This window comes from Rhincodon typus, chromosome 5, assembly GCF_021869965.1.
Source record: "Rhincodon typus isolate 14 chromosome 5, sRhiTyp1.1, whole genome shotgun sequence".
In the NCBI taxonomy this organism is placed as follows: Eukaryota; Metazoa; Chordata; class Chondrichthyes; order Orectolobiformes; family Rhincodontidae; genus Rhincodon; species Rhincodon typus.
The window spans coordinates 72720246-72747571 of NC_063336.1; the positions used below are offsets into that span (position 1 = coordinate 72720246).

At 42.7% G+C, this 27326-nt stretch overlaps 1 protein-coding gene across 1 annotated transcript in view; it reads left to right on the plus strand.

Annotated features, from left to right (window-relative positions):
• Window positions 1-26213, plus strand: part of slc30a2 (solute carrier family 30 member 2) — an 82200-nt gene extending 55987 nt beyond the window's left edge. Inside the window, exons 4-8 of the mRNA XM_048597213.1 lie at window positions 666-819; window positions 4395-4605; window positions 22215-22320; window positions 23944-24078; window positions 25991-26213. Of these exons, the coding sequence (XP_048453170.1) occupies window positions 666-819; window positions 4395-4605; window positions 22215-22320; window positions 23944-24078; window positions 25991-26136 (752 nt within the window). The 3' untranslated portion in view covers window positions 26137-26213. The remainder of the gene's footprint in view (window positions 1-665; window positions 820-4394; window positions 4606-22214; window positions 22321-23943; window positions 24079-25990) is intronic.
• Window positions 26214-27326: the final 1113 nt, after the last annotated feature.

Consider the following 27326-nt stretch of genomic DNA (forward strand, 5'->3'; position numbering starts at 1 on the left):
GCTGCTTGGCCTGCTCTGTTCATCCAGCTCTATACCTTGTTATCTCAGTAATTTATTTACAACTGGATGTTGTTGGATCTCAAATTTTTATTCTTGGCTGTGACTACTGTATGCTTCCTCATTTGTTTAGTACCCATGTAATTTCAACCAGGGGTTGGCACCATAACTAGTATTGCTCCTAACATGAAAACTCATTGGCAAAAATCAACTGTTTTCACTCAGAGTAATTGGGATTTGGAGCACAATAGCTGAAAAAGTGGTGGAAACTGATCCCATAAATTCGATTAAAACAATTTTAGACATGTACTTGAGGATGAAGAATTAACTGGGTTAAGGACAAAAAGTGGAAATGTGAAATTAAGCAGGCCTTTTCAAAGAGCTAGCATGGACCTTACAGACTAATAGGTTTCTATTTTTAATGTGCTGTGATTTTCTACTTCAACTAATAAAAATGATTAGGTTGACATCATGCTAAAATGGTCTATCTTATAGATTTTTATTGTTAAATTATCAGAATGAATGTTTCTGAGATAAACTTCAAGGTGCAGTAGACATTTTATAATCTTGTCCCTTTTTTTGGCTGGGAATCTGAAAGTGAAAACAGTAGGGATCTGTACAATGATTTTAGAAGTGCTTTGCTCTAATTTCTGTTTTCTTCGTCACAGAGATTCTAGGGGCTCTTCTTTCCGTACTGTCAATTTGGGCAGTAACAGCAGTGTTGGTTTACCTTGCTATCCAGCGACTGATCAGCAAAGACTTTGAGATTGAAAGCCATGTAATGCTTATAACTTCTGGGTGTGCAGTAGGAGTCAATATCATGTAAGCAATACAAATGTATGTGAGCACTTAATCACACAAATAATGTTTGATTTCAGAATTTCAACAAGATTTACATTAAGTTTGTTAACAGCAGCAATTGAAACACCTATGACCATAAGAGGCCTTGACAAGTTATAAAGCGCAGCTGGAGTGCTGAACTAAAGAGAACATTTCAGAGTAAGGGGTTGACCATTTTGGACTGGGAGAAGAATTTTTTTCACAGACAGAGTCAAAATTCTCTGCTTATGGTGGCTGCTCAGTTATCAAATTTTCTGTTCAGGGCTGAGATTGAATGAGTTTTGGAATTGAAGTGAATCAGTGAGCATGGGGAAAATTTAGGAAAGTGAAGTTGACATCAAGTTCAGCCACAATTTTACTGAACATCTATAGCGGAGAACACTATAGGGGTCTTTTGGCCAAATTCTGCACTTTTTAAAATTGTTACATTCTTAAATGTAGACTCTATATCTAGGTTACGGTATGAAATTGAATTGTTCTGTTTTTACATAAATTTATCTTTATATTGATTCCTTCTGTTTTTCAAAAAAGAACAGATTATGCTTGTGGTTTTTAAAGACATGGGAAGCCAACTACAATCACATACTGGCTAACAATATAAAAAATAATCAGCTAATAAATGTAACTTTTTCCTTCCCTTTAAAATAAAATTGCAGATTCATGTTGGAGCATGGTTCCATACGTGCTTAAGAACCCTAGAGCATCACCTTTTCTTCATATGGAACAAAATAATATTACAAGTTTATTTCAAAAAGCCTAACCTCTCTGTATCTGACATGCACCTCTAAGCTCTTGTAAGAGCAGGAATCAGGAATTGCAACCCTGTTTTATTTTTCCTCTTGTTCTCCTCAGTCTGAAAGGTTGTGTCCAGTATTAGTGTTTGTAGTGAGACCAACTCTTACAACACAGGTCAGGGTGAAACACAGACCTTCATTTCCTTTATATCTCAGTTGAGCCCCACATCATGCAAGTTCCAGTAAGGTGTACAGGTAATGTCCAAAGAACTCACCATCTGATAATGATTTGTTCCTTTAGATGTGAAGGTTGATTATAACAAACTGCATAATTATCTGTGAGGGAAGAGTTCTAAAGTGTTTTGGTCAATAGTGTCGAGCTAGAGGAACACAGCAGATCAGGCAGCATCAGAGGAGCAGGAAAGTTGACATTTTAGGTTACACCCTTCCTTTTGGTCTTCATTACTCAGAAAGCATTCTTTGTTATTTGAAGTTTGCTAATTTTTAATTTTCTTGGAATTTTTTGCTTACATTTCTTGAGGGAGTACTGGAAGATAGAATAAAGGAAAACCCAAAGTTATTTTTAAAATATATATATATAAATATATAAATAACTAGGGAAAGTGCAAGGCCCATATGGACCATAGAAGTAATCTGTGTGAGGACCCAAAAGATATGTGCACAGTCCTCACTGAATATTTTGAGTTTTCTCAAAATGGAAAAGAATGACCCATGCCAGGGTAGAGGACTATGAAGTATTAGAAGAAATTAGGAGAGAGAGAGAAGAGATGTTAATGGGATTAGCATCCTTAAAAGTGGATAGATCAAACAGGTCTGGATAAGATGTATCCCAGGCTGATTGTTGAAGGAAGCAAAGGAGGTACTGGCAATAATTTTCAGATGCTCGCTCATGAGAAGTAAGGTGCCAAAGGCCTGTGAACATTATCCCACTAATAAAAAAAGAAAGGGATAGATCAGGAAATTACAGTCTAATCTTGGCGCTGGCAAAGTTATTAGGAAGAATTCTGAGACTGAATATATCCATACTTGGAGAGACTTGTGTTAATCAGGGTTAGTCAACATAGGTTTGTTAAGGGAAGAAGGGTAATGCATTTGATGTGGTCTATGTGATCCTTAACATGGCTTTTGATAAAGTCATTCAGGTCTGACTGGTCAAAAAACAAGAGCCCATGGAATCCAAGGCAAAGTGACATGTTCGATCCAAAATTGGCTGAAAGGCAGGAAGCAGAAGATGAGAGTAGACAGATGATTTTGTGATTACAAGTCTGTTTCCTGTGGAGTTCTGCAGGGCTCAGTGCTGTTTTTGGTGTACATTACTAATTGGGACTTAAATGTAGGGTTCATGATCAAGAAATTTGAGGGTGACACAAAAATTGGTAAGGTGATAAGTAATGAGGTGGATAGCTATATAGCAGGAGGATATCAACTGATTAGACAGCTGGGTACAGCAGTGGCAAATGGAATTCAACCTGGAAAGTGTGAGGGAGGACTAACAAAGCAAGGGATGACATCATGAGTGGTAGGATCTTGTAAAGTCTGAAGATCAGAGCGACCTTGATGTGCATATCCTCAGATCCCTGAAGGCAAGTAGATTAGAGGTTAAGAAGACATTTGGTTACTTGCCTTTTTAGCCAAGGCATAGAATGCGAGAGCAGAGAGGTTATGCTGGAATTGTATGAAACAAAATACTCCATGCACTTCTGCTTTCTGCACTACAGGAAGAATGTGATTACACGAAAAAAGATGTAGAGTGGACTTTTCAAGATGCTGTTTGGCTGGAGGGTCTGACATTTGAGGAAAGATTGAAAAGGCTGGGATTATTTTCCTTTGATGCAGCAAAAGTTGAGAGGAAAACTCGCCGAGGTGTGTAAGATTATGAGGAGCACAGACAGGGACATGGCGGGATATTCTTCCCATTAGTAGGGGCATAGATTTTAGGTGAGGTACAAGGCTAAGAGGAAAATTGAGGAGAGGAGGCTTTTTACCCATTGTCTAAACTTATTGCCTGAAAGGGTGGTTGGATCAGAAACTCTTGTAATACCAAAGCAGTATTTTGATATTCACCTGCATAGACATAGCCTCCAGGCCTATAAGCCAAGAGCTGTAACATGGGATTAGTGCAGTCAGATCTTTGTTGACTAGTGCAGATCGATCGGCCAAATGGCCTCCTTCTGTGCTGTAAATGTCTACCAGTCTGAGTGTATTGCAATTAAGAACATGCAACACCCCTCCCCACTTCCCACTGCCACAAATCCATCACTATTCCACTTCCATTGCAACTTCAACAGGATCTGCTGCAATGGCCAGAAAGTAGGTCAGGTTCAGTCATGCATGAGAAGTAACAGGAGGTTGCAGTACGCAAAAACTACCAAAGCGGGCACAATTACTTAAATGTTTCAGAACATAAATCCTGTTTAAATATGATTTAACCAATTACTTAATTACTTAATGAACACTATGAGTGGGATACAGATGTATGAGACTAGTAACTATATTTTAATAGTAACAAAATATCGATAAATGCCATAAAAATGATTCAACAGAATTAATTAAACAAATGACATAGCAAATCTTACTTCATAAGATCAACACTGCTACGATGTCTCAAATTATCAAAATCATGTAACATACGAATGGCTCATGTTTGTGATACAACAGCCTTTGAATTTGACATATTGTTGAAATTATTTGTAGGATATGAAAGCTACAAATGCTGAGGTAGCTTAAATTTAATCCACCAAAGTCTTTGAAAATAAAAAAGAAATTTTTTAAGTTTTGTCACCATAATTATTTGTGTTGCAGAATGGCTGTCATACTTCATCAATCAAACCCTTCCCACAGCCATGGCCGCCCATTTGGCTACGAGGAGTTAGAAAGCAGCACAGTTGATGAAAATTCTTCCCAACAAGGTCATCTGGGCAACACCAGTGTGAGAGCGGCCTTTGTGCACGTTATTGGAGATTTGTTTCAGAGCATCGGAGTGTTTGTGGCGGCTACAGTCATCTTCTTTAAGGTTATTGTGGTATTCTAATAATTCTTTTATATGTATTTTAATTAATGAAGTTTATTTCAGTGAGGTAAATCGATGTGGTTTAAAATATTTGAGGATTCCAATTCTTTTGAGATTGCTCCTTAATATATATTGCATTCAGTTCCTGTTTGTTAATTTAATGAAGTTAACAAACTATTTATTTTAAAGGCGTTTACGTCTCTGCTAAGCTAGCAATCACAAGTATGTGCAGCAAACATGTTGACCATTGCACTATTAAAGAGCACAAAGGAATTACAAGTTTCTTTTTAGTTCTTTCAATGCTAAATTTCTCTGGAAGATCACATTTATACATCAATATTCTTTCAATGGTGAGAAACAAGCAGCTGAAAAGAACAAGGGTATTTCAGTGACCATTTAGAAAATCATTAAAAGCTAGGTACACAGCTATGAAAAGTAATAAAAAAGGCTAACACAACATTGGCCTTTAGTTTGAAGGGTTCGGAATTTAAAAGTGAGAAAGTAAAGCTTCAATTGCACAGAACTCTGTCTAAAAAACTGCTTTTGTTTTGATTGCTGTGCCTCAGAAAGGTTGTACTTGTTAAGTATGTAGTTGGTTATGTGTGGGTTTAAGACCTTTAAGACAGCGGGTCAGGTGACCCAGATATGGGAGCTAGGAGATGCAGCCTGAAAAAACAACTGGGGAGCTGAGAGATCTACAATAAAGTATTTCTTGTTCAAGTTTTCCCTCCATCTACCTCATGTTCTACTAATGTAAATCATAAACATAATAACTGGCGACGAGAGTGGGTTCGGTACCACAAACTGTGCGCGAATGCTGTTTCCTTTTGGGAGGAAGGATGTTACCCAGCCTTTGAAAATGGCACGGGATTGTGGAAGTAACATTGATGGAAATGGTTGTGAGGGGACTTGGGCTACAGCTGATGTATGGTATGCACCGGGGAGTGGACTGAGACTGGTGTTCGTGCGGGGACTTGGGCCTTGGCTGATGGCTGAAGAGGGCAGTATCCACCTGGGACCTTACCAAAGTCATCATGAAGAGCGGTCGCAAGGGCATATGGGCTGCTCTTGATGCCAGGGAAGAATGTTATGCTAATGCAGTTGATGGGGAAGCAGCTGTCACAGAAAGTGTTCACCGAGGGACACCGAAAGTTTTAAAGGTCAACAAGTGTCTGAAGACATAATGGAACCGGTTTTCTTGAATATAATTGGAAACAAGACTTTTGCGATTTTAAGACATCTGATGCAACCAGATAAACCTGCAGAGAAGATATAGCAAGAACTATGCAAAGTATTTTGAAAGTTATTTTGCATCAAAGCCACTGATAATCACAGAACATTTCCATTTTTCTAAATGGGTACAGTACAAAAGAAAGTCCATTGCCCAATTTGTGGCTCCTTTAAAGAGGTTAACAGAACATTGCGAATTTGGAGGGTTCTTCTAAGATGCCTTAGGGATCATTTGGTTTGTGGTCTCTGACACAAAGCCATCCAATAGAAGCTGCTAGCAGGGAGAGACCTGGTTTTAAGGCAATTTTCAAAATTGCTACCTCGATGCAGTTGGTTGCCAGCAAAGCAACACAGTTGAGTGATGATGCCCGGGTATATAAAGTAGCAGATACTCAGCAGTGTTTTACCAACCGTAGAATGCTACCAAATATGGCAAGAGTGGCCACAAGGAATCAAAGTGTTCAACTCGAGAAGCAGGAGCAAGCAAGTTGGCTGTATTGAGAGAAAGGATGTCTACAGGAGACAATTCAGAGGACAAAGCATAAAGTACATGCCACCGGCCAAGGGCTAGACCGAGAGTCAGCCGGGTCTGCGGGAGAAGCAGAAGGCCTAGAGTCAGCAGAATTTCAGTTAAGCATCCTGTTCGTATGGGGCAAAGCTGATTGTTTCTGAGTTCTTCCCAAATTAGAGGGGAAGACAGTAAAGATGGAAGTGGAAATGGGTGCAGCGGTGTCCCTGATTCCTGAATCAATATAGAGGGAAGAGTTAAAGGCACCACCATTGAAGCCTGCCAAGATTACACTACGGGAATCTCTGTCACATCTGTCCTGATGATACCTTTCAAGAGGTGATGAATTTAGCTAAGGAATATTATGACTCCAAACCTCCTCTAATTCTGAAACGCTATCAATTTTACTTGGCAATTCCAAAACTAGGGAAATCCATACTGGGATTTTTGATGAGGTTAATACAACTAGCAGAGGCATGTGACTTTAGTTTAACTCTTAATAAGATGCTAAAAGAAAATTTGGTATGTGAGATTAACGATATAACCATGCAAAAGCGTCTAATAGTTGAAGCCCAACTAGATTTCAAACAGGCACCACAACTGGTTTTGTCATTTGGAAAATACGGCAAGTGGAGCATATGAGTTGCAGAGTATTCCAATGGAAGTTCACATCCTCACCAGTCCAACTGAGCTTGGGGAACACCACTTGATTGCAGGCAATTTCATTGCCTCACTCGTGACATATCCTGAACAGGGCCAAGCCTCAGCCAAATGGTTAAAATTTTCTTCAGGTCATGGCTGGCAAGCCATTGTAGTTGCTACCAGTATGTGGACTTGAGACAGCAAAGGAGTCCTACTTGACCTAAATTGAGAAAGAGAACTCATAAGCCAACCCTGGAAAGTCCACATACATCTGATTTGGAACAGTTAAATTGCTAGCAACATCCAAATCAGAATCAATCAAAATAAATGTCTGGTTAAGTGTTCACCCGGTTCTAATGGAGGTGGATACTGGCGTGGCCATTTCAGTGAACACAAAACCAGTCATTAACAAAATTCACTCAGGGCTCTAACACTTAGGTTTGCGCAAGATCTCAGCTATACTGAGAATCCATACCAGGCAACTTTTATAGATTAAGGGTACAACTTCCATTCTGGTCTCTTATGAGAAGCAGCTGGTTCAGTTACCACTGATGATAGTAAAACACTCGAGCCCAAGCTTGATGGGGCAAAATTGACTGACAAAGATTCACCCAGGTTGGCACAATATTTAATGATTAGAAAATGGCTGCCTGAGTGAAGTCCGAATTAAATACCTGGACGTTTTTCAGAAAGATGTAAGGACTATCAAACCAGCCAAGGCCACCTTGCATGTTGACCGGGAAGCAATTCCAAGATTCTGCAAGGTCGACCTAGCGCCTTACAGCCAAAAGAAGAGGCAGAAATTGGAAGGCTGGAAAGCGAAGGAATCATCAAATCAGTCCAGTCTGCGGAATGGGCAGCACCAGTTATACCGATTTTGAAGCCTGATGGGTCAGTTCATCTCTGTGGGCTTTTAAACAAATGGTAAACTGTTTGTCGCAACTGGATAAATACCCAATCCCTTACATAGAGGATTATTACACAAAGCTGGCAGGGGTCTGTCCTTCACAAAGCTGGACATGAGCCATGTGTACTTGCAATTGCAGTTAGATGAGGATTCCCAGAAGTATGCTACAATTAATACCCATAAGGATTTGTACCAACATACGAGATTACCAGTTGGGGTACCGTCAGCCTGTGTAATTTTTCAGCGGATGATGGGAAACATTTTAAAAGGTCTATTCTGGGTTACCATTTATCTAGATGACGTGCTAATAACAGGAAAGACCAATACAGAGCACTTGGAGAACTTGGACATGGTGCTTAGACAATTCTCCCAGGAGGACATGCGCCTTAGAAGGGAAAAATGTGTGTTCCAGGCACCCCAAGTGACCTACTTATCATACAGAGTCAACAAGACTGGGTTACACCCATAGGAAGATAAAGAGAGGGCTATTAAAGGTGCCCCAGTTCCCATGTCTGTACCGGAGATTCTGTCTTTCCTTGGGCTGGTGAATTATTATGGAAAGTTAATACATAACTTGGCCTCCATTTGTGTCAACTCTTAAAAGAAGGGTCAGCCTTGGTCAGCCTCTCATCCAGAAGATTAAGATGCATGGGATTCACGGTGACTTGGCCGCTTAGATTTAGAATTGACTTGCCCATAGAAGGCAGAAGGTAGTGGTGGAAAGGTGTTGTTCAGGCTGAAGATCTGTGACTAGTGGTGTCCCACAGGGATTTGTACTGGGAATTCTGTTGTTTATGATATATAGAAATGACTTGGATGAAAATGTCAATGTGCAGGTTAGTAAGTTTGCAGACAATACAAAGATCTGTGGAGTTGTGGATAGTGTACAAGGTTGTCAAAAGATACAGCACGAAATAGATCAGTTCCAGTTATGGGCAGAGAAACGGCAGATTTAAGGAAATGTTAAGGAAAAGTATAGAGTTAATGGCAGAACCCTGAACAGCATTGATGTACAGAGGGATTTTGGGGTTCAAGTCCATAGCTCCCTGAAAGTGGCCATACCAGTAGGGAGGGAGGTAAAGAAGGCAGATGGCATGCTTGCCTTTATTAATTGGGGAATTGAGTACAAGAGTCAGCATGTCATGTTGCAGCTTTATAAGACTTTGGTTAGGCCACACATAAGAGTATAGCGTTCAACTCTGGTTGCCACATTACAGGAAGGATGTGGAGGCTTTGGAGAGAGTGCAGGAGAGGTTTACCAAGATGCTGCCTGGATTACATCTATAAGGAGAGGCAAAAAAAACTTTTTGATTTCTCTGGAACAGTGGAGGCTGATGGAACACTTAATAGAAGTCTATAAAATTATGAGATGCATACATAGGGTTGACAGTCAGAATCTTTTTCCCAGGGTTGGAATGTCTAATGTTGGCAGTTAGTGCAGGAGTCTTCTGTAGCTATCCCCATCTCAAACAAGTATGCTGTTTTGGAAAATATAGGGAATGTTGGACTTTTAGGGGAACGTATCACTGACAGCCAAGTTTCTGGCACTGAGACTGGCTCTACTGTAATGAGGGGTATGTCAGGTTCCAAGCAATTGATTGTGATACGAGATTCTCTAGTCAGAGGGACAGACAGACGTTTCTGCAGCTGACAACAAGACATCGAAATGGTGTGCTGCCTCCCTAGTGCCAGGGCTAAGGTTGTCTCTAAGAGGATGCAAAATATTCTTACAGGAGAAGGGACCGGCAGGTAGGACTGATACATTAAACTATTTATTTCAATGCAAGAGGCCTGACAGGTAAGACAGATGAACTCAGGAACATGGGACTGGCATATCATAGCTAATACAGAGACATGGCTCAGGGATGGACAGGACTGGCAGCTTAATGTTCCAGCATATACATGCCATAGGAAGGATAGAAAGGGGGCAAGAGAGGAGAGGGAGTGGTGTTTTTGATCAGGGATAACATTACAACTGTACTTAGGGATGATATTGTGGTGAATACATCCAGTGAAGTTACTTGGGTAGAAGTGAGAAATAAGAAAGGAATGATCACCTTATTGGGATTGTACTACAGACCCCGCAAAAGTCAGCAGGAAACTGAGAAGCAAATTTTTAAAGAGATCTCAGTTATCTCTGTAAGAACAATAAGGCAGCAATGAAAGGGGATTTTAACAGAAAAGCAACAAGTCAAACAGGCGAGAGGTAAGCACAGAACGAGGCACGAAACTACATTTATAACAGAAAATTTTTTTTATTAATTGTATGGATGTACCTATTCAAGATGGAGCATAACTTGACCTTCTCTTGGCAAATAAGGCAGGGCAAGTGACTGAGGTGTCGGGGGGCGGGGAGCGCTTTGTGGCCAGTGATCATAATTCTAGTAATTTTAAAATAGTGATGGTAAAGCATAGACCCAATCTAAAAGGTAAAGTTCTAAATTGGAGGAAGGCCAATTTTGATAGGTAAGAATTTTCAAAAGTTAATTGGAGTGGATAGTCACAGGTAAAGGCGTGGCTGGAAAATGGGGAGCCTTCAAAAATGAGATAATGAGAGTTCAGGGATAGTATGTTCTTGTTAGGATGAAGGGCAAGGCTGGTAGGTGTAGGGAATGCTGGTTGATTAGAGAAACTGAGGTGCTGGTCAAGAAAAAGCAGGTCAGATATAGACAGCAGGGATTGAGTTATTCCTTAGAGGAGTACAAGGGCAGTAGGAGTATACTTAAGAGGAAAATCAGGACGACAAAAAGGGAACATGAGATAGCTTTGGTAAGTAGGGTTAAGGAGAATCCAAAAGAATGTTACAAATACATTAAGGACTAAAGAGTAAGCGGGAGAGAATAAGGCTCCTCAAAGATCAGAAAGGCCACCTATGCATGGAACCACAGGAGATGTGTGAGGTACTAAACATGTATTTTGCATCGGCTGTGGAAGAGGACACAGAAGCTAGAGAACTTGGTGAAATAAATAGCAATATCTTGACAAGTTTCCATAATACAGAGGAAGAGGTGCTGGACATCTTAAAATGCATAAAGGTGGATAAATTCCTGGCACCTTCATCAGGTGTACTCTAGAACTTTGTGGGAAGCTAGGGAAGTGATTAATGGGTCATTTGCTGAGATATTTCTATCAATAGCCAGAGGTGAGGCGCCGGAAGACTTGAGATTGGCTAACGTTGTGCCATTATTTAAGAAAGGTTGTAAGGAAAAGCCAGGGAACTAGAGACTGGTGAGCAAACTGTTGGCGGGAATCCTGAAGGACAGGATGTACATGTATTTGGAAAGGCAAGGACTGATTAGGGCTAGTTAACATGGATTTGTGTGTGGGAATCATGTCTCACTAACTTGATTGAGTTTTTTGAGGAAGTAACAAAAAGGATTGATGAGGGCAGAGTGGTGGATGTGATCTATATGGACTTCAGTAAGGCATTCGACAAGGTTCCTCATGGTAGACTGATTAGCAAGGTTAGATCACATGGAATACATATATATCCAAATGGTTGGTTCTCTAATTGGCTTGAAGGTAGGAGACAAAGGGTAGTGGTGGAGAGTTGTCTCTCAGATTGGAGGCCAATGACTAGCAGTGTGCCGCAAAGATTGATGCTGGGTCCATTGCTTTTTGTCATTTATATAAATGCAGGAGGTATGGTTACTAAGTTTGCAGATTGCAGTAAAATTGGAGCTGTAGTGGACAACGAGGAAGGTTACGTTGCATACTTGCTCGCCAAGCCAGTGTGTTTGCAGACGTTTCGTCACCCTGCTAGGTAACATCGTCAGTGCGCCTCTGGTGAAGCATTGGTGTTCTGTCCCGCTTGTTATTTATATGCCTCAGTTTGCAGGGGTGGTTGGTATTACTTCCGATTCTGTTTTTCAGTGGTTTGCATATCGGGTCCCCCAGTTCAATGTGTTTGTTGACGGAGTTCTGGTTGGAATGCCAGGCCTCCATGTCTCTGTTTGGCTTGTACTGTTATGGATGTGTTGTCCCAGTCGAATTCATCTCATTCTTCGTCCGTGTATATTGAGACCAGTGAGAATTGGTCATGTCTCTTGGAGGCTAGTAGGTGTTCATGTATCCATATTGCCAGTTTTCTTCCAGTTTGGCCTATGTAATGTTTCTCACAGTCCTTGAGATATGAAGAAGGTGTTTGGTATTCTTGCCTTTATTTGTCAGTGCATTGAATGTAGGAATTGGGAGGTTATTCTGTAGCTGTGCAGGACATTTTTGGAATACTGCGTTCAATTCTGGTCTCCCTGCTTTTAAGAAATATGTTGTGAAACTTCAAGGTTTCAGATGTTGCCAGGGTTGGATGGTTTGAGCTACAGGAAGAGGCTGAAGAGGCTGGGGCTATTTTCCCTGGACTCTGGCTCTATGACTAGGGGGGCATGCATTTAAGGTGAGAGGGCAAAGGTTCAGAGGAGATTTGAGGGGTAATTTTTTAGACAGAGAGTGGTAGGAGTCTGAAATGCGTTGCCAGGGGTGGTGGTGGAGGCAGATACGACAGGGGCTTTTGAGGGACTTATAGATAAGCATATGAATATGCAAGAAATGGAGGAATATGAATATGGAATATGGAATATCCCCATCCTCAATGATAGAAGAGCCCAGCAAAAGATAAGGCTGAAGTGTTTGCAGTAATCTTCAGCCTGAAGTGCCGAGCGGATGATCCATCTCTGCCTCCTCCAGTGGTCCCCAGCATTACAGATACCAGACTTCACCCGATTCGATTCACTCCACGTGATATCAAGAAACCGTTGGAGACATTGGATACTGCAAAGGCTACCGGCCCTGACAACATTCCGGCAATAGTACTGAAGACATGTGCTCCAGAATTTGCTGCTCCCCTAGCCAAGCTGTTCCAGTACAGTTACAACACTGGTATCTACCCGACAACGTGGAAAACTGCCCAAGTATGTCCTGTACACAAAAAGCAGGACAAATCCAACCCGGCCAATTACCGCCCCATCAGTCTACTTTCGATCATCAGTAAAGTGATGGAAGTTGTCATCAACCATGCTACCAAGCAGCACCTGCTCATAAATAACCTGCTCAGTGATGCCCAGTTTGGGTTCCACGAGGGCCACTCAGCTCCTGACCTCATTACAGCCTTGGTTCAAACATAGACAAAAGAGCTGAGTTCTAGAGGTGAGGTGAGAGGGACAGCCCTTGGAATCAAGGCTGCATTTGACCGAGTGTGGCATCAAGGAGCCCTAGCAAAACTGGAATTAATGGATATCAGGGGGAAAACGCTCCAGTGGTTGGAGTCATACCTGACACAAAGGAAGATAGTCGTGGTTGTGGGAGGTCAATCATCACAGCTCCAGGACATCTCTGCAGGAGTTCCTCAGGGTAGTGTCCTCAGCCCAACCATCTTCAGCTGCTTCATCAATGACCTTCCCTCCATCATGAGGTCAGAGGTGGGGATGTTCACCGATAGTTGCACAATGTTCAGCACCATTTGTGACTCCTCAGATAGTGAAGCAGTCCATGTTCACATGCAACAAGATCTGGACAATATCCAGGTTTGGGTTGACAAGTGGCAAGTGACATTCGCGCCACACAAATGCCAGGCTATGACCATCACCAATAAGAGACAATCTAACCACTGCCCCTTGACTTTCAATGGTGTTACCATCACTGAATCCCCCACTATCAATATCCTGGGGGGTTGCCATTGAGCAGAAACTCAACTGGACTCACCACATTAACAGAGTGGCTACAAGAGCAGGCCAGAAGTTCGGAATACTGTGGCGAGTAACTCACCTCCTGACTCCTCAAAGCCTGTCCACCATCTACAAGGCACAAGTCAGGAGTGTGATGGAATACTCCCCACTTGCCTGGATGAGTGCAGCTCCAACAACACTCAAGAAGCTTGACATCATACAGGACAAAGCAGCCCGCTTGATTGGCACTATAACCACAAGGATTCACTCCCTCTACCACCAATGCTCAGTTGCAGCAGTGTGTACTATCTACAAGATGCACTGCAGAAATTCACCAAAGATCCTCAGACAGCACCTTCCAAACCCACGACCGCTTCCATCTAAAAGGACAAGGGCAGCAGATATATGGGAACACCACCACCTCCAAGTTCCCCTCCAAGTCACTCATCATCCTGACTTGGAAATATATCACCATTCCTTCATTGTCACTGGGTCAAAATCCTGGAATTCCCTCCCTGATAGCATTGTGGGTCAATGCACAGCAGGAGGACTGCAGTGGTTCAAGAAGGCAGCTCACCACCACCTTCTCAAGGGCAACTAGGGATGGGCAAGAAATGCTGACCAGCCAGCAATGCCCACATCCCACAAATGAATAGAAAGAAAAAGGGCAGGCAGTAGCAATTAGTTTAATTTGGCATCATGTTTTGCACAAGATCATGGGCTGAAGGGCTCATTCCTGTGCTGTACTGTTCTATGTTCTTGGAAATGGTCACGTAGCCAAGCCATAGCATATAGGGAAGTGAAGAAACAGCTATCATCCTCAAAGTTGTTGGCACATTGTGAACCCAAGTAAGATCTGGTATTGATGCTAGCAGGGAATGAGTATTTCCTGAAGTCGAACGGTATTCATCATGTAAGGACGGCTCCACAGCATCCATCATCCAATGGTCTGGCAGAAAGAGCAGTCCAAATTTTGAAGGCAGGCTTAAAACAGTAGCCTACAGCTTCACCAGATACCAAATTTTCCCGGTTCTTATTTGATTATAGGACCACCCTCCAAACTACAGGGATATCTTCAGCAGAGTTGAGAAATCTCTGCACCAGGTTAAATCGGATCTTTCTGGACCCTGGGGGAAGGGTGATACGGCATCAGAAATGCAAAGGCTGGACACAAAACTCCACTAAGCGAGAGATACAGTTTCTTCAGGGGACGAAGTTTAGTGTAGGAACCATGAGAATGGCCCTGCATGGGTAAAAGGCATGGTCAATGTGAACTCCGGTCCAGTGACAGTCTTGAAAAAGCACGTGGATCTTATGAAAGCTGCAAACTCACAAACAGTGCGAGTGCAAAATGTGCCTGGTTCCTTGACCGCCTTTCCGACCATTCTGGAACTCATGGGACCTCCCTCTCCGTCAGCATTGAAGATACCTCGGAATCTGAGTTGGGTATGGTGGATGTCGCTGTCTTGATGCATTTGCTGCCTGAAGAGGAGAATGAGTTTCTTCCGAGATGCTCTGGGCAGAGCAGATGAGTACTGTGTGTTACATGCCGCCTGTCTCAGAGACAGTGCTAAAATGCCCCAGGAGTAGCTATTAAAATAAAAAAAAGCCTATCTTCTTGGACTCAGAGGGGGAAGGATGTAGTGATTGTAACAAGGTCAGCCAGATAGACCTCACAGAATAGGAGTTCCTTGAGTGGGTCTGTTAATCTGGTTGAATCAGGGACCCTTGGCTGACTGATATAAACAGGAGTATTAGAAGTTCTATTCACTCTGAGAGATGGCTCTGAGAAAGCTGGATCCATGAGAAGGATTCTCTACTGTAAATAAAGAGTGTCTTGATGATGGGATACCAGACTCTGTGGAGTTATTTCGCACCCCTTCTCTTCCATCCCACAACACTGATGGAGTCCTATTAGTCTTCACTTTCCACCCCACCAGCATCCACATCCAAAGGATCATAAACTGCTTCCAGTCACCTCCAGCAGAATGCTACACACTATTTTCCTCCCTTCCTTGTCAGCCTTCCACAGGTATTGCTCCCTCAGGGACACTCGGTCCACTCCTCCATTCCCAACACCTCCCCACACCCTCACAGTACATTCCCATACAATTGCATTTACTTCTTCTGTCCTCACTATCCAAGGCCTCAGGCAAACCTTCCATGTGAAGCCATGATTTACTCCACTCAAAATAACAAAAAGAACAAAAGAGAAGTACGGCACAGAAACAGGCCCTTCGGCCCTCCGGTCCTGTGCCAAATATCATGCCTTGACTAAACTAAAAAAACAAACCTCCTGTCCTTATTCGGTCCATATCCCTCTATTCCCTCCCTATTCATGTAACCATGCAGATGCCTCTTAAATGTCGCTAACGTGCCTGCTTCCACCACCTCCTCTGGCAGTGCGTTCCAGGCTCCTAACACTCTCTGCGTAAAAAACTTTCCTTGCACATCTCCCTTAAATTTTTGCCCTCTCACCTTGAACATGTGCCCCCTTGTAATTGAAACTTCAACCCTGGGAAAAAGCCTCTGACTATCCACCCTATCTATGCCTCTCATAATTTTGTAAACCTCTATCAGGTCTCCTCTCTGCCGCATCTTTCCAGTGAAAACAATCCTAGTCTTTTTAACCTTACCTCATAGCCAATGCCCTCAAGACTGGGCAACATCCTGGTGAACCTTCTCTGCACTCTCTCCAAAATTGCTCTTCTGGTAATATGGCGACCAAAAGTACACACAATACTCCAAATGTGGCCTAACGAGGGTTTTATGTCGCTGCAACATGTTTTGCCAACTCTTGTACTCCATGCCCCGGCTGATGAAGGCAAGCAGGCCATATGCCTTCTTAATCACTTTGGCTACCTATGTTGCCACTTTTAGAACTGTGGACCCGCATACCCAGATCAGTCTGCACGTTAATGTTCCTAAGGGTTCTGCCATTTACAGTATAATTCACACCTAAATTTGATCCTCCAAAATGCATCATCTCACATTTGTCTGGATTAAACTCCATCTGCCATTCTGTGCCCAAGTCACCCAATCTATCCATTTCCTGTTGTATCCTTTCACAATTGTTGGCACTATCAGCAACTCCATCAATCTTTGTGGCATCTGCAAACTTACTAATCAGGCCACCCACATTTTCCTCCAGATCATTTATATATACTACAAATAACAGAGGACCTAAGCCTGATCCCTGTGGAACACCACGAGTTACCAGTCTCCATTCTGAAAAACACCCTTCCACCTCCCTCTGTGTTCAGTGACCAAGCCAGTTTTGTATCCATCTAGCCAGCCCACTCCGAATCCCATGTGATTTTAGTTTTGTACCAATCTGCCATGTGGGACTTTATCAAATGTCTTACTGAAGTCCATACCAACTACATCCACAGCTCTTCCCTCATCAATTATCTTTGTCACTTCTTCAAAAAATTCGATCAGGTTGGTGAGACGTGACCTACCCCATACGAAACCATGCTGCCTGTCTGAACTAATCCTTTTTCTTCCAAATGTGCATATATCCTGTCCCTCAGTATCTTCTCCAAGAGGTTTCTCACCACAGATATCAGACTCACTAGCCTACAATTTCCTGGATTATTCCTGTTTCCATTCTTAAACAAGGGAACAACATTGGCTAATCTCCAGTCCTCTGGAACCTCGCCTGTGGTCAAAGAAGATGTGAAGATATTTGCTAATGTTTTAGCTATTTCTTCCCTTGCCTCTCGCAGTAACACTCAATCTAGTCTACTGTATTCACTGCTCTCAACGTGGTCTTCTCTACGCTGGGGAGATGAAATGCAGACTGCTTTGCAGAACACTTATGTTCTGTTCACAAAAAAGAGTCTGGACTTTCTGTTGTAGAGCTGGATGAACACAGCAGGCCAAGCAGCATCGGAGGAGCAGGAAAGCTGACGTTCGGGCCTAGACCCTTCTTCAGAAATGGGGGAGGGGAAGGGGGCTCTGAAATAAATAGGGAGAGGGGGGAGGCGGATAGAAGATGGATAGAGGAGAAGATAGGTGGAGAGGAGACAGACAGGTCAAAGAGGCGGGGATGGAGCTAGTAAAGGTGAGTGTAGGTGGAGAGTTAGGGAGGGGATAGGTCAGTCCAGGGAGGACGGACAGGTCAAGGGGGCGGGATGAAGCTAGTAGATAGGATATGGGGGTGGGGCTTGAGGTGGGAGGAGGGGATACGTAGGAGGAAGGACAGGTTAGGGAGGCGGGGACAAGCTGGGCTGGTTTTGGGATGCACTAGGGGGAGGGGAGATTTTGAAGCTTGTGAAGTCCACTTTGATACATCTGCTCCCAGGATGAGGCATTCCACTCCTGAACATCTCAGATGTCCTCGTTTTTCAAGGACCGCCACATCCCCCCCTCAGTGGTCGAGAACGCCCTCGACCGTGTCTCCTGCATTTCCCCCAACTCATCCCTCACACCCCCTCCCCGCATTAACAACCAAAACAGAATCCCCCTCATCCTCACGTACCACCCCACCAATCTCCGGATCCAACGCGTCATCCTCCGACACTTCCACCATCTGCAATCCGACCCCACCACATTTTTCCCTCCCAACCTTATCTGCTTTCCAGAGGGACCACTCTCTCCAGGACTCCCTTGTCCGCTCCACACTCCCCTCCAGCCCCACCAAACCCAGCACTTTTCCCTGCAACCGCAGGAAGTGCTACACCTGCCCCTACACCTCCCCCCTCACCCCCATCCCAGGCCCTAAGAAGACTTTCCACATCAAGCATATGTTTACCTGTACATCTGCTAATGTGGTATACTGTATCCGCTGTTCCTGTTGTAGCCTCCTCTACATTGGGGAAACCAAGCGGAGGCTTGGGGACCACTTTGCGGAACACCTATGCTCAGTTCGCACTAAACAACTGCACCTTCCAGTCGCGAACCATTTCAACTCCCCCTCCCATTCCTCAGACGACATGTCCATCCTGGGTCTCCTGCAGTGCCACAACGATGCCACCCGAAGGTTGCAGGAACAGCAACTCATATTCCGCTTGGGAACCCTGCAGCCCAATGGTATCAATGTGGACTTCACAAGCTTCAAAATCTCCCCTCCCCCTACTGCATCCCAAAACCAGCCCAGCTTGTCCCCAACTCCCTAACCTGTCCTTCCTCCTACGTATCCCCTCCTCCCACCTCAAGCCCCACCCCCATCTCCTACCTACTAGCCTCATCCCGCCCCCTTGACCGGTCCGTCCTCCCTGGACTGACCTATCCCCTCCCTAACTCCCCACCTACACTCACGTTTACTGGCTCCATCCCCGCCTCTTTGACCTGTCTGTCTCCTCTCTACCTATCTTCTCCTCTATCCATCTTCTATCCGCCTCCCCCCTCTTCCTATTTATTTCAGAACACCCTTCCCCTCCCCCATTTCTGAAGAAGGGTCTAGGCCCAAAATGTCAGCTTTCCTGCTCCTCTAATGCTGCTTGGCCTGCTGTGTTCATCCAGCTCTACACCTTGTTATCTCAGATTCTCCAGCATCTGCAGTTCCTACTATCTCTGGACTTTCTGTTGCCTGCCATTTCAACGCACCACTGTGTTCCCTGGCCAACATGTCTGTCTCAGGCTTGTTGCAGGGCTCCAGCAAAGCTGAGCATAAGCTGGAAAAACAGCATCTCATTTTCTGCTTGGGGATGCTGCAACCTTCAGTACTCAATGTCATTTTCAATAATTTTAGGGCCTGAGCGCCTTCTTCCATATTCTTGCCTGACCTCCACCCCCACATATCAGGCTTTGTCATCAGATAGGCTGCTTTCTCCACAGCCAACTCTTTCACCCACTAATGGTATTGATTAGTAGCCTTTCTTTCTTCCCGGCTCATCACTGTCCATTCCTCTGTCAGACTGCTGTTCTCTCTGTCTCTGGGCTCCATCTCCACCTATCATTTACTTATCTCTCTCAAGCCTCCATGTTCAGTATATATACCAACCTTTTCCTAGCTACAATCAGTTCTGAAGAAGGGTCACTGGACCCAAAACGTTGACTCTGGTTTTTCTCCACAGATGCTGCCAGACCTGCTTAGCTTCTCCAGTTTTTTCTCTTTCTGAGCCAATTTCTTTTATCATTCACAGGACATGGCAAAGAAGCAAATAGCTTTAGTCAGTTGAGTTAGATTTGCCAATGTGAGAGCTATTTGACTTCGAGAGTTGGCCTATTTGGCTGGAAAAAGACTGAGCAGGACACTGATGAATGCTGAAAATATCTACTCCAGAGACCTTTTTAAATTTATTCATGGCAAGTGGGCATTGCTGAGCTAACATTTATAGCCCATTCTTATTTGCCCTCAAGAAGGTAGTGGTGAGCTGTTTCCTTGAATTGCTACAGTCAATGTATACAGTAAATGGCAGAGCCCTTAGAAGCATTAACCTACAGAGGGATCTATGTGCACAGGTCCACATTCCCCTAAAAGTGGCAACAAGTGGATAAGGTGGTCAAAAATGTGTATGACGTCCTTGTCTTCATTGGTCGGGACGTAGAGGGGCAAAAATTAGCAAGACATGTTGTAGCTGTACAGAGCTTTAGTTCAGAACTAAACTAAACTAGTTCTAAACTAAAGCTCTGCAGAACATTCAGAATTTTGTGTATAGATCTGGCTGCCACACTACCAGAAGGATGTGGAGGCTTTGGAAAGGGTACAGAAAAGGTTTACCAGGATGCTGCCTGGTTTAGAGGGTATGACTAACCTCTCCTCAAAGCTAATAGAGTCATACAACACAGAAAAGTGTGCAATTTCCTGCCTCACCTCCCACAGACACCTGGGATGCAATTCATCTGGGAAGGGAAATTTTCTGCTTTTATGTGTGACAGAGCCTCTAATACCACCCAAGGTTGGACAAGCTTGGTTTATTTTACTTAAACGTTGGAGGTAGAGGGGCAACCTCACAGAATTCTACAAAATTTTGAGAGGCACAGGTGGAATGAATAGTTGGATTCTCAGTTCAAGTGTAGAAATGTCAATTACTAGAGACATAGGTTTAAGGTAAAAGGGGGTAAGTTTAAAAGAGATGTGAGAAGCAAGTATTTTTACCCAGAGGGTGGTAAATGCCTGGAAATATGCTGCCAGAAGAGTCCATGGAAGCAGCTACAAAAGCAATGTTCAAGAGGAATCTTGGCAGATACATGAGGCAACAGAGGGATATGGACCACGTAGTGGTAAAAGGCTTTTAGTTTAGAAAAGCGTTATGTGTCAGCACAGGCTTGGTGGGTGAAAGGGTTTGTTTCTGTACCTTGCTGTTCTTTGTTATGTGATGCAGGTACACCCACAATGCTGTTAGGAAGGGAATTCCAGGATTTCACCCAAATGATAGTGAAAGGATGTGGCTTGGAGGGGATTTCAATGATGGGAATGCCACTGAATATCAAGGAAAGATGATTAGATTCTTTCTTGATGCAGATGGCCATTGTCTGGCACATGTCACACTGGGGCACGGTGGCTCAGTGCTTAGCACTGCTGCCTCTCAGTTCCAGGTACCTGGGTTTGATTCCACCCTTGGGATTCCACCCCTTCCACCTGTGTGGAGTTTGCACGTTCTCCCCGTGTCTGCGTGAGTTTCCTCTGGTTTCCTCCCACAGTCCAAAAATGTGCAGGCTAGGTGGATTGGCCATGAAAAATTGCCCATAGTGTTGAGGGATGTGTAGATTAGGTGGGTTATAGGGGGATGGGTCTGGGTGGGGTGCTCTGAGAGTTGTTGTGGACTTGTTGGGCCGAAGAACCTGTTTCCACACTGTAGGGATTCTATGATGATTCTATGATTCTAAGGTTAATTGCCATTCATTAGCTCAAACCTAAACTGGAAATTAGGAGGGGTGATAGATGTTCATGGGAGACAAATGGACATGGTCCTCCACAGCTGAACTGACTGCCTATAATAGCTATTTTGCTTTTTTTTTTCTGTCACTGGCTTTAGCCTCCATTAAATGCAGACAAACCTTTGTTCACAAAGATGGTTGTAAGCTATATGGCACCTGGATAATGAAGAAAGAACATCAAAACGTTTATCTCATTGTGTAGTATTTTTCTGCTAATAAGAAAATGGTGAAAATTCACTCTTAATTTACATTTACTAAGAAGTAACTGAAGCATTTGTGATCTTATCTAGGACTGAACTGAGAATCAATAACAATCAATTATCATTAAGCTGTAAAGAGAATTGATATAAACTGATTTCAGTCAATTGTTCAGCAAATTTACCCCATTGAACCATTGAACTAAGATAATAGAACAGGAGAGCTTTTGATTTAATCCCTGATCTATGATACATTATTCGATCTCTGCTACATTAGGAAAATCAGGCAGCAGTTACCTTCCGGATCATTTATTTAATAAGTCATGTTGGAATGACGTGCAGATGTCATGTGACAATAGTTAGCCTGAAGTGTGAGACTCCCTGTGATCAGTTGGCCTACCTACAGTTACTATAAGCAATCAAACCTGTGAAAAAGGGACACATGGCTAAGAATATCCCAGAGAACACAATAGGGAGACATGTTTCAGGAGAAGTGGAGAGAAAGTTAATCGTATAGTCCATGCTATAATTTTACAATGAAACCGAAAAAGAATGCGTCTACACTTACTTTTGTCTATATTATCTTTTTAATATAAACATGCTAACTAATCTCTTTACTGTTTGTTTTTTTTTAATTAAAGCCTGCATATAAAGTCGCAGATCCTATCTCTACATTCTTTTTCTCCATTTTTGTGCTGGGTTCCACTATAACTATTTTAAAGGACGTCTTTCGTGTACTTATGGAAGGTAGGACATAATTGAATGCAATGTCTTTGGAGAAATGTAATCTATTTATTTAAACATTCCCACCCCACCCCCAATTAGATCATCAATTAAAAATATGTAGTGTGTACACTATTAATGCTTACTTCTAAAGGAAAGGAAGACTTGTATTTATGTACCACATTTCGAGACCATTCGACATCTTGAAGCATGTTACAATTGATAAAACACATTGACCATACTACATTATTTTACACATATCGAGGATTACGGTGGATTTGGTTAGCTCAGTTGACCAGATCGGTGGTTCCAACCTTTTCAATATCAAAGCACATTCAATGAAACAGCTTCATGGCATACCCACCTTTTTTCAGCTGATTTGATTGCTCATATCACATTTGATTAATATGATGTACGCACGGTGCCGCATCTCGAAGTCTGAAAGCCTCTACATGCGCAGTTCCGAGGCGTGCCCGGTGTTAGCAAATACCCCTTCAATAGTAGACGCGAGGTTTCAAATGAGATCGAAAGAATGGACGCAGCCTCAACGCTTAGGTAAAGTAACGTTGCTACCTGAAACTTTCGCAGAACGCTTCTCATCTTGCCACAGCACACTGGTTGAAATACACTGGACTGGGTAACTAGATTATGGTGCTGCTTAAAGCCAACGACATGGGTTCAGTCTCCGTGCTGGCTGTAGTACTTTATATAAGCCTCCCTGTTCACTTTAGCCCATGCTTGTGGAGTGGTTGCCCTCAAGCTAAACATACCAACTGCCCCTCTGTAATGAAGATAGATTGCTGTGGTTCCTTGTAGATTATGGCTCCATTTCATAACTGATTAAAAGCAGAAGACTGTGGAAAGGTTCAAAATACCAGAGAGATGGTTATGAGCAAATATTTTGTTCAAACAGAGATTTATGTCGGTACATGGCAATAAATAAACGAGAAATTAAAAACAATAATTCAAGCAAAATACAATATTAGAAAGTGCTCAGTACCTACACTCAAGGCATTACAAACAATGGACAGTGATAATCTTGCTCAAAATGCCAGTGTTGGAGGTGATGGTGTGCAGTGCTTTAGGTGCTGACACTGAGTTCATGCCAACATAGAAGTGACCACTGAGTGAAGGTTTCTTGTCTACTGACTGGAGCAGAATAGCCTATTTTCTTATTTCTCTTTATGAGGCCAGAGTTGAGCGAAATTGTACTGAATTCTGTTTGATTTGCCCAAATAATTATTGGTCAGTCTGGGGACATTTCTGTTTTGAGACCATCTAAACCAAAAAGGGCTCCATAGTGCTGCTGACACTCCATAAAGTAATTCTGCTAAACGATCCTACCTAACTAGTTACGATACACTGATATTTGGTGAAGTAAGGAAATGTCCATAAATTCTTACACTATTATGTGTGAAAATGCTGAAGAACAGAAAAAAATCAGAAAGAGGTGATAAACTGAGGACTCATTACAGTGAGCTTATTAATACGCTCAATTGATCAAGCTGCTGGTGTCAGAAATCTAACTTATATTGTGATCATTTTTGAGAAGACAATTACCATAGGAAATTTCTTTGCACCACTTCTTACTTTTAACAAATCTTTTTCTTTGAAATAAATAAAACAAATCCTACTCCCATTGTTTAGGTACCCCAAAAGGAATGGACTTCAATTCAGTGAAGGAGGTTCTTCTCTCTATTAAAGGAGTGAAAGCCATGCATGGTCTCCAGCTCTGGGCACTGACATTAAACCAGCCTGTGCTTTCTGTTCATGTTGCTATTGGTGAGCAATGCTGTAATGACACTCTATTACCATTTAACTTTATCTTTCTATTTAGATATGAAACAGTTATCAGCATGCAACCATTGAAGTGTTTATTAAGGTGATCATTACCACTGGGAGGTTTGTTATTTCTTGTCAACATTGATTTGGATGTGCCTCCTGGCTTCAAATCAGCGGAGATGAAGGATGTGTTTGCATGTGTAAATGTGTAAATTTTTCATCTCAACTCCAGGATATCTCTGCAGGAGTTCCTCAGAATCATGTTCTAGGCTCAACCATGTTCAACTGATTCATCAATGACCTTCCCTCCATCTTAAGGCTAGAAATGGGATGTTTACCAATGACTGCACAATGTTCAGCACCATCCTCAGTATAGAAGCAATCCATATTCAAATGCAACAAGATCTGGCCAATATCCAGGCTTGGGTTGACAACTGGCAAGTAAGATTTGCAGTACACAAATGCCAGACAATGTCTATCTCCAATAAGGCACAATATAGCCATTGACTATTTGTGTTACCATCACCGAATCACCCACTATCAACATCCTGGATGTTACCACTAACCAGAAACTCAACTGAACTTGCTATTTAAGCACAAGAGTGGCTACAAGAGCATTTCAAAGGCCCAATTACTGTGGCAAGTAACTTACCTTCTGATTCCCCAAAGCCTATCCACCATCTGCAAGGTACAAGTCAGAAGTGTGATGGAATATTCCCCACTTGCCTAGATAAGTGCAGCTCCAAAAATACATCCAGGACAAAGCAGCCCATTTGACTGACACCGCATCAAAAAGCATACACTCCCTCTACTACTGACACTCAGTAACAGAAATGTGCACTACTTACAAGATGCAATGTAGAAATTTACCAATGATCATTAGATAGCACCTTCTAAACCCATGACCACTTCCATCTAGAATGACAAGGCAGCAGATACATGGGAACCTTACCACTTACAAGTTCTCCTCCATCTACTGAACATGCTGATTTGGAAATCTACTGGCGTTCCTTCACTGTCACTGGTCAAAATCCTGGAATTCCTTTCCCAAGGGCATTATGGGTCTACCTACAGCACAGGAACTGCAGTGATTCAAGAAGGTTGCTCACCACAATCTTCTCAAGAGTAACTAAGACAGGCAATAAATTGCTAGCCAGCCAGCGACACCCACATCCCATGAATAAGTACATTTAAAAAAGGAATGGATCAGTGTTCCTTCTAAATGAGTTGAGAACTTCTGCCACAACCACTATTCAGACATCCACCATCCACTAGGTGAGAAGGGTTTTTCTCATATCCTTTCTCATACCCTCTAATCCTTCTACTGATCGCCTTCATTTTTCTCTCCCTGTTAATTGACTTCTCTGTTAAGGGAAAACAGGTCTTCCCTGTCCTCTTTATCCAAGCCCTGCATTATTTTGTACACCTGGATTTAAGTCACACCTCAGCCTCTTCTATTCAAAGCAAAACAATTCCAGCCTATTCAATCTTTCCTCAATTTTCAAGCCTTGGCAACACGATTACAAATCTCCTTTGTAAAATTTTTAGACAATATGTCTCTCCTGCAATGTCGTAACCAGAAAATGTACAGGAATCTCCAGATGTGTCCTAACTGCTGTTTAGTATAGTTCCTGCATTACATTCTCATTTTTGTATTCAACACTTTGCCTAATAAAAGAGATGACAAAAAGCGAGGATCTTTTTTACTATCAACAGAACAAATCATACGATAATATGTTAATCAGATTAATATCATTTAACAGTTCTTTAGATGAGGTTATGTCTTTAAACAAATGTGAAATATTACTTTAAAACCTGGTGAGCTGAGGAGTTTGGGGAGGTAACCAGAGGAACCTGCAAACTGAAACAACTATTCATTGCCTTTCCATTAATTGTGCTCTTACCATTACAGAGGAGAATGCAGATGCGCAATCTGTGTTGAAGGAAACCACAGAAATCCTTCGCAGCAAGTTTACCTTCCACACCACAACAATTCAGGTGGAAAAATTCTCAGAGGACATGCTAGACTGCAGTCAGTGTCAAGACCCAAAAGACTAAGATTTCTTTCAAATTTAAAATCCCAGGAGGTGCCATTTGTTGTTGTGTTGTACACTTGTCTGTGTATTTTACAGGATTTTGAAAAATCTACTCAAGATTATCCTACTACAGGGTACTGAAATAAATAAATAGTATGAAACCTCAATTTCCCTCTGAAAAGCAAAATAAAAGGAAAAGCTCAGAAGGAGAGATCAAATTATTCTAGAGTGAGTCACAATCTTGCTGTGCAATTAGCCAATTCCAAAGATGTGCAAGTTAGGTGGATTGGCCATGCCAAATTGCCTATAGTGTTCAGGGATATGCAGGCTAGGTGGGTTAGCCATGGAAAATGCAGGATTACAGGGTTAGGTAGGTGATGGGTCTGGGTGGGATGCTCTTCGGAGGGTTGGTGTGGACCCGTTGGGCCTAGTGGCCTGTTTCCATACTGTAGGGATTCTATGATTCTATGAACTCAATAAGACTTTCATATTTCTAGGCTGGGATCAATAGTTGAGTACAGGTTTAACAACTCTCGATAGGTCATATTATGTTAGTAATTAGGCACAACGTGGGGAAGGACTCATCCAAGATCTGAGAATTAGATGTTTCCGATATTTAGCCAAGATACAAGGGCAGAATTCTACTGAGGCCCTCTGAATGCTGCTGTTAGGCTGAAATTGGGTTCAGAAGTCTTCACTATCTGGGGAACAATTCCTGGATGGAACAACTAATTGTCAGAGGGCTGGCTGTTAAAACTGGAGGGCTTGCAGAGGTTTTCTGGTTTGAAAGCAGCAGCAGCAGGGTGCTGTGTTGGGTAAGTAAAGGAATGGAGACACCCACTCTCCAGTATTTTCAAAACTATAGGAAAATAATAAGGTTTAACAACCTGACCATCATTGCTGTAAAGGAGTGTCTCAGGGAGAACTTTCACAGGGTGGCCTGATTCCAGGTGGGCTGTGAGGGCCCCTAAGCCTTTTTGGAGTCTTGGCAGCCTGATATATCACTGGGAGACAGTCCCCAAGCACCTAAATTGTCTCCCAAAACCTTTCTGGGAGACCTGGATATGAATAGACAATCAGAGTCAGCATTCTTTTAATTTACCTTTCATTAACTATTAGTCTTGTAGTGGGTAGCACTATCACATCCCCATTCCATCTCCAGGTAAATGGCCCAAGGTGGGGCTGTGGCATGAAGTAAGGCAGCCAGCATAC